This window comes from Mobula hypostoma, chromosome 11, assembly GCF_963921235.1.
Source record: "Mobula hypostoma chromosome 11, sMobHyp1.1, whole genome shotgun sequence".
NCBI lineage: Eukaryota > Metazoa > Chordata > Chondrichthyes > Myliobatiformes > Myliobatidae > Mobula > Mobula hypostoma.
The window spans coordinates 61,409,067-61,423,929 of NC_086107.1; the positions used below are offsets into that span (position 1 = coordinate 61,409,067).

Consider the following 14,863-nt stretch of genomic DNA (forward strand, 5'->3'; position numbering starts at 1 on the left):
TAGGTTCACTTGGAACATTGTAATAAAGAAACAAAAACAAAACTTAAGTTTACTGTTTTTATGAAATCAGGAGTTCAAATTACAAACACTGCACCAAAGCTTGTAAAACAATGCAGTAAGAACCTCAATTAATTTATCATGTAATCTTACATAAGTAGCATTGTAAAATGTGTAAGATTCGAAGTTTGAGTTCTTTGATACATACTTCAATGGTACCTATTTCAGAGCTCAGACTTTGAATCAAAAACAATTGCATTCATTTCAAGCTCTCGCCTACTGTTTGAAGTTGTTCTGGGTGACGACGTGGGCAACCAGTTTACATAGAAACATAGAAACATAGAAAATAGGTGCAGGAGTAGGCCATTCGGCCCTTCGAGCCTGCACCGCCATTTATTATGATCATGGCTGATCATCCAACTCAGAACCCAGCCTTCCCTCCATACCCCCTGACCCCTGTAGCCACAAGGGCCATATCTAACTTCCTTTTAAACATAGCTAATGAACTGGCCTCAACAGTTTGCTGTGGCAGAGAATTCCACAGATTCACCACTCTCTGTGTGAAGAAGTTTTTCCTAACCTCGGTCCTAAAAGGCTTCCCCTCTATCCTCAAACTGTGACCCCTCGTTCTAGACCTCCCCAACATCGGGAACAATCTTCCTGCATCTAGCCTGTCCAATCCCTTTAGGATCTTATACGTTTCAATCAGATCCCCCCTCAATCTTCTAAATTCCAACGAGTACAAGCCCAGTTCATCCAGTCTTTCTTCATATGAAAGACCTGCCATCCCAGGAATCAATCTGGTGAACCTTCTTTGTACTCCCTCTATGGCAAAGATGTCTTTCCTCAGATTAGGGGACCAAAACTGCACACAATACTCCAGGTGTGGTCTCACCAAGGCCTTGTACAACTGCAGTAGTACCTCCCTGCTCCTGTACTCGAATCCTCTCGCTATAAATGCCAGCATACCGTTCGCCTTTTTCACCGCCTGCTGTACCTGCATGCCCACTTTCAATGACTGGTGTATAATGACACCCAGGTCTCGTTGCACCTCCCCTTTTCCTAATCGGCCACCATTCAGATAATAATCTGTTTTCCTATTTTTGCCACCAAAGTGGATAACTTCACATTTATCCACATTAAATTGCATCTGCCATGAGTTTGCCCACTCACCCAACCTATCCAAGTCACCCTGCATCCTCTTAGCATCCTCCTCACTGCTAACACTGCCACCCAGCTTCGTGTCATCCGCAAACTTGGAGATGCTGCATTTAATTCCCTCATCCAAGTCATTAATATATATTGTAAACAACTGGGGTCCCAGCACTGAGCCTTGCGGTACCCCACTAGTCACCGCCTGCCATTCTGAAAAGGTCCCGTTTATTCCCACTCTTTGCTTCCTGTCTGCTAACCAATTCTCCACCCACACCAATACCTTACCCCCAATACCGTGTGCTTTAAGTTTGCACACTAATCTCCTATGTGGGACCTTGTCAAAAGCCTTTTGAAAATCCAAATATACCACATCCACTGGTTCTCCCCTATCCACTCTACTAGTTACATCCTCAAAAAATTCTATGAGATTCGTCAGACATGATTTTCCTTTCACAAATCCATGCTGACTTTGTCCGATCATTTCACCGCTTTCCAAATGTGCTGTTATCACATCCTTGATAACTGACTCCAGCAGTTTCCCCACCACCGACGTTAGGCTAACCGGCCTATAATTCCCCGGTTTCTCTCTCCCTCCTTTTTTAAAAAGTGGGGTTACATTAGCCACCCTCCAATCCTCAGGAACTAGTCCAGAATCTAACGAGTTTTGAAAAATTATCACTAATGCATCCACTATTTCTTGGGCCACTTCCTTAAGCACTCTGGGATGCAGACCATCTGGCCCTGGGGATTTATCTGCCTTCAATCCCTTCAATTTACCTAACACCACTTCCCTACTAACATGTATTTCGCTCAGTTCCTCCATCTCACTGGACCCTCTGTCCCTTACTATTTCTGGAAGATTATTTATGTCCTCCTTAGTGAAGACAGAACCAAAGTAATTATTCAATTGGTCTGCCATGTCCTTGCTCCCCATAATCAATTCACCTGTTTCTGTTTGCAGGGGACCTACATTTGTCTTTATCAGTCTTTTCCTTTTTACATATCTATAAAAGCTTTTACAGTCCGTTTTTATGTTCTCTGCCAGTTTTCTCTCATAATCTTTTTTCCCCTTCCTAATTAAGCCCTTTGTCCTCCTCTGCTGAACTCTGAATTTCTCCCAGTCCTCAGGTGAGCCACTTTCTCTGGCTAATTTGTATGCTACTTCTTTGGAATTGATACTATCCCTAATTTCTCTTGTCAGCCACGGGTGCACTACCTTCCTTGATTTATTCTTTTGCCAAACTGGGATGAACAATTGTTGTAGTTCATCCATGCAACCTTTAAATGCCTGCCATTGCATATCCACCGTCAATCCTTGAAGTGTCATTTGCCAGTCTATCTTAGCTAATTCATGTCTCATACCTTCAAAGTTACCCCTCTTTAAGTTCAGAACCTTTGTTTCTGAATTAACTACGTCACTCTCCATGTTAATGAAGAATTCCACCATATTATGGTCACTCTTACCCAAGGGGCCTCTCACGACAAGATCGCTAATTAACCCTTCCTCATTGCTCAAAACCCAGTCCAGAATAGCCTGCTCTCTAGTCGGTTCCTCGACATGTTGGTTCAAAAAACCATCCCGCATACATTCCAAGAAATCCTCTTCCTCAGCACCTTTACCAATTTGGTTCACCCAGTCTACATGTAGATTGAAGTCACCCATTATAACTGCTGTTCCTTTATTGCACACATTTCTAATTTCCTGTTTAATACCATCTCCGACCTCACTACTACTGTTAGGTGGCCTGTACACAACTCCCACCAGCGTCTTCTGCCCCTTAGTGTTACGCAGCTCTACCCATATCGATTCCACATCTTCCCGGCTTATGTCCTTCCTTTCTATTGCGTTAATCTCTTTTTTAACCAGCAACGCCACCCCACCTCCCCTTCCTTCGTGTCTATCCCTCCTGAATATTGAATATCCCTGAACGTTGAGCTCCCATCCCTGGTCACCCTGGAGCCATGTCTCTGTGATCCCAACTATATCATAATCATTAATAACAATCTGCACTTTCAATTCATCCACCTTATTACGAATGCTCCTTGCATTGACACATAAAGCCTTCAGGCACTCTTTTACAACTCTCTTAGCCCTTTTTAATGCTTGCCCTGGATTTGTCGGCCTGCCACTTTTACTTTTCCCCTTTGTACTTTTTGCTTCTACGCTCACTTTACACCCCTCTGTCTCTCTGCACTGGTTCCCATCCCTCTGTTGTGAACTAACCCCCTCACACCTAGCCGCTTTAATTTGATTCCCACCCCCCAACCATTCTAGTTTAAAGTCACCTCAGTAGCCCCCGCTAATCTCCCTGCCAGGATATTGGTCCCCCGAGGATTTAAGTGTAACCCGTCCTTTTTGTACAGGTCACACCTGCGCCAAAAGAGGTCCCAATGATCCAAAAACTTGAATCCCTGCCCCCTGCTCCAATCCCTCAGCCACGCATTTATCCTCCACCTCATCGCATTCCTACTCTCACTGTCGCGTGGCACAGGCAGTAATCCCGAGATTACTACCTTTGCGGTCCTTTTTCTCAACTCCCTTCCTAGCTCCCTATATTCTTCTTTCAGGACCTCATCCCTTTTCCTACCTATGTCATTGGTACCTATATGTACCAGGACCTCTGGCTCTTCACCCTCCCACTTCAGGATATCTTGGACACGATCAGAAATATCCCGGACCCTGGCACCAGGGAGGCAAACTACCATCCGAGTCTCTGGACTGCGTCCACAGAATCGCCTATCTGACCCCCTTACTATCGAGTCCCCTATCACAACTGCCCTCCTCTTCCTTGCCCTACCCTTCTGAGCTACAGGGCCAGACTCTGTGCCGGAGGCAGGGCCACTGTCGCTTCCCCCGGGTAAGCTGTCCCCCCCAACAGTACTCAAACAGGAGTACCTGTTGTTAAGGGGCACAGCCGCCGGGGTACTCCCCATCACCTTCCTTTTCCCCTTCCCCCTCCTAACCGTGACCCACTTGTCTGCCTCCCGTGGCCCCGGCGTGACCACCTGCCTTCCACTCCTCTCTATCACCTCCTCACTCTCCCTGACCAGACGAAGGTCATCGAGCTGCAGCTCCAGTTCCGTAACGCGGTCCCTTAGGAGCTGCATCTCGATGCACTTGGCGCAGATGTAGACGTCCGGGAGGCTTGGAGACTCCAGGGCCTCCCACATCCGACACCGAGAACAGCAAACTGCCCTCACAGTCATAATGCCCCTCTCCTCAAATAGCAACAGAAAATGAATGTCAAACCTTCCTCGCCTCACCCGCTTCCGCCTAAGCCCGGTGAGCCGAAGCCCTTAAGTCTTCACTCTGCTCCCGGCTCACTCCGCCGCCCGCAAACTACGCTGCCCGCTCTATGAGGCTCTGTTCCTTTTAAATCTGCCGCGCTGCACTGCCCGACGTCACACGCCTGCGCAGTCCCGCCTCTCAGAAAGCCGTTGGAGAAAAAAAATAACGAAAATTTCAAAAATCTCTTTTTCGGCACTCCCACTCAGACTCTCAGACTCCTTCTTCGAATCAAATCCGAAGCAGGATGTCTGCCCTTTTAAATCTGCCGCGCTGCACTGCCCGACGTCACACGCCTGCGCAGTCCCGCCTCTCAGAAAGCCGTTGGAGAAAAAAAAAATAACGAAAATTTCAAAAATCTCTTTTTCGGCACTCCCACTCAGACTCTCAGACTCCTTCTTCGAATCAAATCCGAAGCAGGATGTCTGCCCTTTTAAATCTGCCGCGCTGCACTGCCCGACGTCACACGCCTGCGCAGTCCCGCCTCTCAGAAAGCCGTTGGAGAAAAAAAAATAACGAAAATTTCAAAAATCTCTTTTTCTCACCATCATTGAAATCTTAAAATCTTAACACATACAATGCATAATCCTCTTAATCCTCTTAAACTGCATTCTAAAAACAAGTAATATTGTCAAAGGACCTGAACAAAGTAATAATAAAAATCCCCAAGTTACATAAGGGTTCTGTTCCTTAAACTGCATGCAAATACTCTTCGCGATTCAGCATTCATTTTCTATGGTAACCATATCACTCCATATACACGTGCTATAATTTTTCATTTCATTGACTAATTACCCTAACATTACTTCTAATTAAGTTAATTGAATATACACTGGTCAACGAATAGCATAAATCATTATTATTACTAGCTTAAAAAATGCCTTATAAATGTGTGGCAGACTTTCCATAAATCAGGTCATTAGTAACCAGGGGAAATCCAATTATAGACAGTCCTGCCTTGTTCAGAGAATATTGGTTTACTCCAAACAATTTTTTTTAAAGAATATGCAGTGCTTAAAACATACAATAGGTTATTTCATTAACTATGTTCTATCTTTCAATGTATTCAAAAAATTACGTTACAAAGCTGAACCTTATTGTATATCACAATGTGTACAGACAGAACTGACTGGTGTAGTTATGCAGGTGAAAATTTTGCATTTCAAGTAGAATGGCTTAGCTTTACATCATCATTACTGGGCAAATTCTCTGATGACTGGCACAACCTTTATTCAAAGAGTGGCAAGCAGTTAGTATCACACAGCAATACTTATATTGACAAAGGGTGTGTGTACTGTGCGTTTATTCAAGGCCAATATTGATAGATCTTTGAAAGTTAAGAAAATCAATGGCCAGGAATGTGAATAAGGCACAGGAAGGAACCGGTATGACTTCATCCAATGGTAGAACTGGTTTGAAGACTTACAGGAGCCACTACTAATTATGTTCTTAAATTAAAGCAATGTAATTATATACAGGAAGTTCCTGGAAATAGCCGAAGTTAATGAGCAGTTTAGTTAGATGAAGCTGTGCGAGCCAAACTGTAGTCTTTGGGATGTTTAATGAAGTGTGTTTAAGTTATAATTTTGGAAGTTATATGGCCAACCTACCTAAATAGTCAGTCTTGGTGCTTAAGTCCAATCATGGGGTGGTGCATTAGAGTGTTCAAAGATGAATTAATTTAATAGGTTACCAAATAAGTTTGAAGTGTCAAGGTGCTATATATACCTATTGATTGTGAGGCTAGTTTTGTGAATCTTTGCAGATTGTCAGTTTAACCCAATGAAAGAGTGTTCAAAAAATACATACCATTGTTTAAGTTGAAGATTTATTTTCAATGACTTAGTTTGTTTAGAAGTTCATTTTGCATTTTACACTAGCAAAAACAGAGGTGTATTAATCAAAGATATAAGTATTATTCAGAGGTATATTAATCAAAGATATAAGTTGTCTGATAATGTTTACATTTCACTGCTGCTAGATATACTTGTTTGCCTTTTGCTCAACATTTCTTTTCCAAAATTGTATAAATTAGTTACTGCAGGATTTAAATTCAGGTTTAAAATGTATACATCTTTTTTGCTGCAGTTATTACTAAAAAGAACAAAAATTAATGCTAGCGAGACATTATTCTCTGTACCAGAGTACTTTCCCTGCTGTAATTAGTTATCAATGTATGGCATGTCCACTGCCTCACAATCCACTGGACAGTCAGTACTGTCTGCGGGTAATGCATTCACTGGTCTCTTGTCGACTGGAATCGGAGAATCTGCATGGAATGGAAATAGGGAGAAGAGAAAGAGAAAAAGAACATTTTTCTAACTATAGTTACCATTATGCTGTATGACAAACTTTGTATGCACTGGACAAATTTAATTAACACTCAAAAATGAAAGAGTATAGGACTGTTTGCCTTTGAATTACGTTATTGAGGTAAAGTGCAAAACAGGCCCTTCCTGCCATTTGAGCCACATCACCCAGCAATCCCACAATTTATTCATAGTCTCATCACGGGAAAATTTACAATGACCAATTAAGCTACCAACCAGTATGTCTTTGGACTGTGGGAGGAAACCGGAGCACCTGGAGGAAACCCATGCAGTCATGAGGAGAATGTACAAACTTCTTATATACAACGACAGAAAATGAATCTGGGCTGCTGGTGCTGTAAAGTGTTCTATTAACCACTGCACTATGTAAATACAAACAAATAAATAAACATGCATTTATAATTGAACCAGAACACCAGATGTTGCACTTATACAACATTCTGCAGCTAAGATCCTTGTTGAAGAACTAAATGTCAGCAAAGGCCTTCAGCACCGTTCTGTGAAAATAGCAAGGGTTATGTTGTTATCAGAAATGGGCCTATTTACCCATCATGGTCGTACCAACTCTTTTTGCCCATCTGAAGTAATGCCATAAAGTGCGTAACCTTCTAAGTCTTGCTTATTCAAATGCCTTCCCTTCTTTTCAAACATCAGCAATTGCAAACTTCATCAGTTCTTGAATTCCACTTTTCCACATGACCATTTTTTCATTTACTTTTCTAAGAAGCTACTTTTTCCCCAAATTTGCCTTTCCTTCTCTGCTGTTCAAACCTTGGACAACCCTATCCTTATTTCAAAGAATTCTCAACCCTTCATTTGATATTGATCTTCTATGTCTTCACCCCACAGAGTGGACCATTCCTTCCATCTTCAGCATTCCTGGCAGCATACCCTCTCTAGATCCTTTCATTGGTAACACTGCATTTGCCATCCTCACCACTGACTCAACCTGCAATTTAACCTTTAGGAAATTCTGCACGAGGGCTCCCAAATCCCATTGGACCATGGATTTTTGAATTTTGTCCCCATTTAGAAAATAGTTTAGGACTTTATTCTCACTACCAAAGTGCATGACCGTACACTTCCCAACACTGTATTCCATCTGCCACTTCTTTACCCATTCCCCTAATCAGTCTATCTCCTTGTGCAGCCTTTCTATTTCCTACCTGCTCCTCCACCTACCTTTGTATTGTCCACAAAATTGGACACAAAGCCATCATTTCCATCAACCAAGTCATTGACATACAATATGAAAAACGTTCCCAACACTGATCCTTTCACAACACCTCTGCCAATCAAAAAAGGCTCCTTTTATTCCCAGTCTTTGCCTCCTGCTAATCAGCCAATGCTCTATTTCCCTTAAGGACACCATGCTCACTTTGGCCTATTTTATCATGTGCCCCCGAAACACTGTGCTAAAGAATCAACTCCAACATCTTTCCAACCACTGAAATCAGGCTAACTGGCCTCATATTTTCTTTTTTTCTGCCTCCCTCCCTCCTTGAAGAGTGGAGTGACATTTGAAATTTTCCAGTCATCTAGAACGATTCTATAATCTATTAATTCTTGAAAGATCATTACTAATGCCTCCACAATCTCTTCAGCTATCTCCTTCAGAGCCCTGGGATGTAGTCCATCTAGTCTGGTGACTTATCTGCATTCAGACCTTTCAGTTTCCCAAGCACTTTCTCCCTAGTAATACCAACTGCACTCATTTCTACCTTCTGATACTTGAACTTCCAGCATACTGTTTGTAAGTTCCATAGTGAAGACTGGTGCAAAATAATTATTCAGTTAATCCACCATCTCTTTTTCTCCTATTACTACCTCTCCAGTGTCATTTTTCAGCGGTTTAATGTCTACTCTTGTGTCTCTTTTACTCTTTATATATTTGAAAAAACATTTGGTATCCTCTTTGGTTTTTTGGCTTGCTTAGCTGCACTTTTAATCTTTTAACCTCTTGTGGCCTTTTTAGTTACCTTCTGTTGGATTTTAAAGGTTTCCCAATCCTCTAACTTTCCACTAATGTTTGCTCTATTATATGCTCCCTCTTTTGCTTTTATGTTGGTTTTGACCTCTCTTGTAAGCCATGGCTGCATCATCCTACCTTTAGAATACTACCACTTCTTTGGGATTCTTTATCCTCTGCCTTCCAAATGGCTCTCAGAAACTCTAGCCTTTGCTGCTCTGCCATCACCCTGCTAGTGTGCTCTTCCAATCAGCTCTAGTCCCTGACTCTCATCTATCTGTTCTCATGATAGAACTTTCCACACTAGGGCTTCCAGGGTTAAATTTTTCTCTCTCTCTTTCCCTCCACTTCAATTGATGCAGCTCTCAATCACATCTTTTAAATTTTCAGCATTTCCCACTGCTGTCTCCCCTACCCTCTGTCCTTGCTTTCCAACCCACCAGCTTCAATCTGAGACTACCACCAGACACATCCTCCTTTTCTTCCCCTTTGGGTAGTCCGAAGGGACTGTTTCTTCTGCATCTTCCTGGTTCACTGCCATTTACTGCGCAACCACAACAACCCTTTTGGCTCTTCCCTGCCCACCATCCAGGAACACAAGCACACTTTCCAGCTGAAGTAGTGATTTCTTTGTGCTATTTTCAGTTTAAAGTCTTAAATTAGCAACTGAGTGGTTTCTACTGCACGTTAGGCTCCTGGAAGCTCAATGCTTCTGTGACCCCTAATTTTACATTTGATACCTATTTTTGGCTCTGCGTCCGACCTATTGCATTGTTCAACATGCAGTTTCAGAACAGAATCTTCTAATCAGTGAGAGATGTTTTAGCCCTCTGGACTCATCATATTCAATAAATTCAGTCTGCAGGTGTTACCTGCCTTGCTGAATATTTCCATAATTTTACTGTTCAGATTTCTACCAACTGCAATTGGATCTCTCCTTTTTATCTCTCTCCACTTTTGTCTCCCATTTAAACCATCAAATGAGCTGCTATTAAAAAGCCTCCCTCTGTCATTATTTGACTTAATCTCTCTTGGTTTCTACTCTGCAAACTTTCTTCCTCTCTCCACCTTTTCCCGTTCTGAAGAAGGATCAAGGACTTTAAACATTAACCCTGTTTCTCTGTCCATAGATGCAGCCTGACCTGAGCATCTTCATCATTTTCTGATTTTATTTCCCATTCCCAGCATTTGTTAAAGTCTTCAAATAGTATGAAGTCTTACAAATGTAAATTGGTCTTCAGTATGTTCACAGAAAATGGACTGATAGGCACATGATTTGGAGGAAACATTTGTCTTTGAAGCGTTCCTCACAACTTCCTATTTGGGGCCTTCTTCTGTCCCCTCTGGGTGTGTTTTGAACAAATTGAAGATCATTTTGCTTTGTTTATCCAACAGCTAATGGTATGTGGTTTAGATAGACACAGGTTTATCTTTGCGTAAGTCTTTTACACTTTCCACATCAGTTAATGAAATTGAACGCGAACTAAAAGCCAAAGATAACAACCTCAACACCTCAACTCCCTGATCTTTTATACACTTATCTACTACATCTTTAAATACACCCAGTAATATAACCCCCAGACCCTCTGTAAGCCCTAAAGGAAAATAACTTCGTACAAATCATGGCCAATTTTAAATTGCCGATCATGCAAACTCAAGATTGATAAAATTAGAAATAAATGAACACACAAGTGAAGCCTCTGAACAGTGATTGAGTAAAATGACAGTACCTGGACAGGTTGGAGGAGGGTTGTTGCAATGTAGGTTATTTTGAATAAAGGATTTAGTCATCCAGGATAGAACATCGCTGCAGTACTTCATCTGCAAAAATACCAAATGCAACTATTACTGACGCTGCATTTAAAACCGGTAATGCAGCTTTTAAAATGAATAATTTCATCTGAGATTTTGATAAAGAAACTTCAACTGCAAACTGGTTTTCAGATTAGCAGAACCTGAATCATAGATTATATGAGATATCAACAGAAACTGCTGAGGAGGTTATGGGTAAATAAAGAACCAACTGGAAATATTAACTTCCCTTTGTTCCATAGAGATGTTGACTGACTTGCTGTGCATTTCTGGCATTCTCTATTTCGGTTTTAATTCTGAATATCCAACAACTATAGTATTTTACTTTTCTTCTTTTCTAGTTTGGCTTAGTCAACTTAATTGATGTGATACAAGTCATGGGTAGTGTAGTTGCCTGTGAAAATTGGAATAGTTCTATGCCTAATCTGTAGAATGTCTTGTAGCAAAATGAACTGATGTCATCTGCTATGGCAACACTTGGAACAGCCTTAGTTCCAGCATCAGACAGTGCCATGTTTTATATCAACTTACTACTTCATGAAGTTAGGAATTCACTAATTTATTTTCACACAAAACCCTGTTTACAATTTCAGTGCTTTTTCATTTATTGACGTACCACCTGCATATGCCAAGTGTAAACAACATATGCATATATGGCTTTTGACAAGGTCCCACACAGGAGATTAGTGTGCAAACTTAAAGCACGCGGTATTGGGGGTAAGGTATTGATGTGGATAGAGAATTGGTTAGCAGACAGGAAGCAAAGAGTGGGAATAAACGGGACTTTTTCAGAATGGCAGGCGGTGACTAGTGGGGTACCGCAAGGCTCAGTGCTGGGACCCCAGTTGTTTACAATATATATTAATGACTTGGATGAGGGAATTAAATGCAGCATCTCCAAATTTGCGGATGACACGAAGCTGGGTGGCAGTGTTAGCTGTGAGGAGGATGCTAAGAGGATGCAGAGTGACTTGGATAGGTTGGGTGAGTGGGCAAATTCATGGCAGATGCAATTTAATGTGGATAAATGTGAAGTTATCCACTTTGGTGGCAAAAATAGGAAAACAGATTATTATCTGAATGGTGGCCGATTAGGAAAAGGGGAGGTGCAACGAGACCTGGGTGTCATTATACACCAGTCATTGAAAGTGGGCATGCAGGTACAGCAGGCGGTGAAAAAGGCGAATGGTATGCTGGCATTTATAGCGAGAGGATTCGAGTACAGGAGCAGGGAGGTACTACTGCAGTTGTACAAGGCCTTGGTGAGACCACACCTGGAGTATTGTGTGCAGTTTTGGTCCCCTGATCTGAGAAAAGACATCCTTGCCATAGAGGGAGTACAAAGAAGATTCACCAGATTGATTCCTGGGATGGCAGGAATTTCATATGAAGAAAGACTGGATGAACTGGGCTTGTACTCATTGGAATTTAGATGATTGAGAGGGGATCTGATTGAAATGTATAAAATCCAAGAGGGATTGGACAGGCTAGATGCAGGAAGATTGTTCCCTATGTTGGGGAAGTCCAGAACGAGGGGTCACAGTTTGAGGATAAAGGGGAAGACTTTTAGGACCGAGATTAGGAAAAACTTCTTCACACAGAGAGTGGTGAATCTGCCACAGGAAACAGTTGAGGCCAGTTCATTGGCTATATTTAAGAGGGAGTTAGATATGGCCCTTGTGGCTACGGGGATCAGGGGGTATGGAGGGAAGGCTGGGGCGGTGTTCTGAGTTGGATGATCAGCCATGATCATAATAAATGGCGGTGCAGGCTCGAAGGGCCGAATGGCCTACTCCTGCACCTATTTTCTATGTTTCTATGTTTCTATATGTGAAGATCAAAAGTAACATTTTCTCCCTGTCCCTCGTGGTATACATATATGGCTACAAGATGGCATTTTAGAGCAGCTTATGGTTGAGCCCATTAGGAGTCAGATATTTGGATTGGGTGTTGTGTAATGAACCTGATTTGACTAGAGAGCTTAAGGTAAAGGAACCCTTAGGAGATAGTGACCATAATATGATAGAATTCACCCTGTAATTTGAGAGGGGGAAGCTAAAGTATCAGTATTACAGTGGAGTAAAGGGAAGGAGAGAGGCATGAGAAAGAAGCTGGCCAAAGCTGATTTGAAGGACACAGTAGCAGAGATGATAGCAGAGCAGCAATGGCTGGAGTTTCTGGGAGCAATATAGAAGGCACAGGATAAAACATAGAACATAGGAAACGTACAGAACAATACAGGCCCTTCGGATCATAAAGCTGTGCGGAACATGTCCTTACCTTAGAACTACCTAGGCTTACCCATAGCCCTCTATTTTTCTAAACCCCATGTACTGATCCAGGAGCCTCTTAAAAGACCCTATTATTTCCAGCTCCACCACTGCCACCGGCAGCCCATTCCATGCACTTATCACTCTCTGCATAAAAAACTTACCCCTGACATCTCCTCTGTACCTACCTCCAAGCACCTTAAAACTATGGCCTCTTGTGCTGGCCATTTCAACCCTGGGAAAAAGCCTCTGACTATCCACATGATCAATGCCTCTCATTATCTTGTATACCTCTATCAGGTGACCTCTCATCCTCTGTCGCTCCAAGGAGAAAAGGCCGAGTTCACTCAACCTATTCTCATAAGGCATGCTCCCTGCTCCAGGCAACATCCTTGTAAATCTCCTCTTCAACCTTACTATAGTTTCCAGGTCCTTCCCACAGTGAGGCGACCAGAACTGAGGACAGTGCTCCAAGTGGGGTCTGACCAGAGTCCTATATAGCTGCAACATTACCTCTCGGCTCTTAAACACAATCCCACAATTGATGAAGGCCAATGCACCGTATGCCTTCTTAACCACGGAATCAACCTGCGTAGCAGATTTGACTGTCCTATGGACTCAGACCCCAAGAGCCCTCTGATCCTCCACACTGCCAAGAGTCTTACCGTTAATACTATATTCTGCCATCGTATTTGACCTACCAAAATGAACCACCTCACACTTATTTGGGTTGAACTCCATCTGCCACTTCTCAGCCCAGTTTTGCATCCTATCAATGTCCCGCTATAACCTCTGACAGCCCTCCACACTACCCACAGCACCCCCAACCTTTGTGTCATCAGCAAATTTACTAACCCAACACTCCAGTTCCTCATCTTGGTCATTGACAAAAATTATGAAGAGTATGGGTCACAGAACAGATCCCTGAAGCACACCACTGGTCACAGACCTCCATGCAGAATATGGCCCATCTACAACCACTCTTTGCCTTCTGTGGGAAAGGCAGTTCTAGATCTACAAAGCAATGTCCCCTTGGATCCCATGCCTCCTTAGTTTCTCAATAAGCCTTGCATGGGGTACCTTATCAAATGTCTTGCTGAAATCCATAAACACTATATCTACTGCTCTACCTTCATCAATGTGTTTAGTCACATCCTCATAAAATTCAATCAGGCTCGTAAGGCATGACCTGCCTTTCACAAAGCCATGCTGACTATTCCTAGTCATATTATGCCTCTCCAAACATTCATAAATCTTGCCTCTCAGGATCTTCTCCATCAGCTTACCGACCACTGAAATAAGACTCACTGGTCTATAATTTTCTGGGCTATCTCTACTTCCTTTTTTGAATAAGGGAACAACATCCACAACGCTCCAATTCTGCGGAAACTCTCCCGTCCTCATTGATGATGCAAAGATCATCGCCAGAGGCTCAGCAATCTCCTCCCTTGCTTCCCACAGTAGCCTGGGGTACATCCCGTCTGGGCCTGGTGACTTATCCAACTTGATGATTTCCAAAAGCTCCAGCACATTCTTTTCCTTAATATCTACATGCTCAAGCTTGTCAGTCCTCTGCAAATCATCCTTACAATCTCCAAGATCCTTTTCAGCAGTGAATACAGAAGCAAAATATTCATTAAAGTACCTCTGCTATCTCCTCCGGTTCATACATACTTCATTGGTCCTATTCGCTCATGTCTTATCCTCTTGCTCTTCACATACTTGTAGAATGCCTTGGGGTTTTCCTTAATCCTGTCCACCAAGGCCTTCTCATGGCCCCTTCTGGCTCTCCTAATTTCTTTCTTAAGTCCTTCCTGCTAGCCTTATAATCTTCTAGATCTCTATCATTACCTAGTTTTTTGAACCTTTCGTAAGCTCATCTTTTCTTCTTAACCAGATTTACTTTGTATACCACAGTTCCTGTACCCTATCATCCTTTCCCTGCCTCATTGGAATGTACCTATGCAGAACCCCACGCAAATATCCCTTGAACATTTGCCACATTTCTTCCGTACATTTCCCTGAAAACACCTGTTTCCAATTT

The 14,863-nt window shown here is 42.5% G+C and overlaps 1 protein-coding gene across 1 annotated transcript in view; it reads right to left on the reverse strand.

Moving 5' to 3' along the window:
* Nucleotides 1-6,289: 6,289 nt before the first annotated feature.
* trpm5 (transient receptor potential cation channel, subfamily M, member 5) overlaps nt 6,290-14,863 on the reverse strand; it is a 132,978-nt gene continuing 124,404 nt past the window's right edge. Inside the window, exons 25-26 of the mRNA XM_063063233.1 lie at nt 10,468-10,558; nt 6,290-6,707 (exon numbers count right to left, since the gene is read on the reverse strand). Coding sequence (XP_062919303.1) covers nt 6,601-6,707; nt 10,468-10,558 — 198 coding nt within the window. The 3' untranslated portion in view covers nt 6,290-6,600. The remainder of the gene's footprint in view (nt 6,708-10,467; nt 10,559-14,863) is intronic.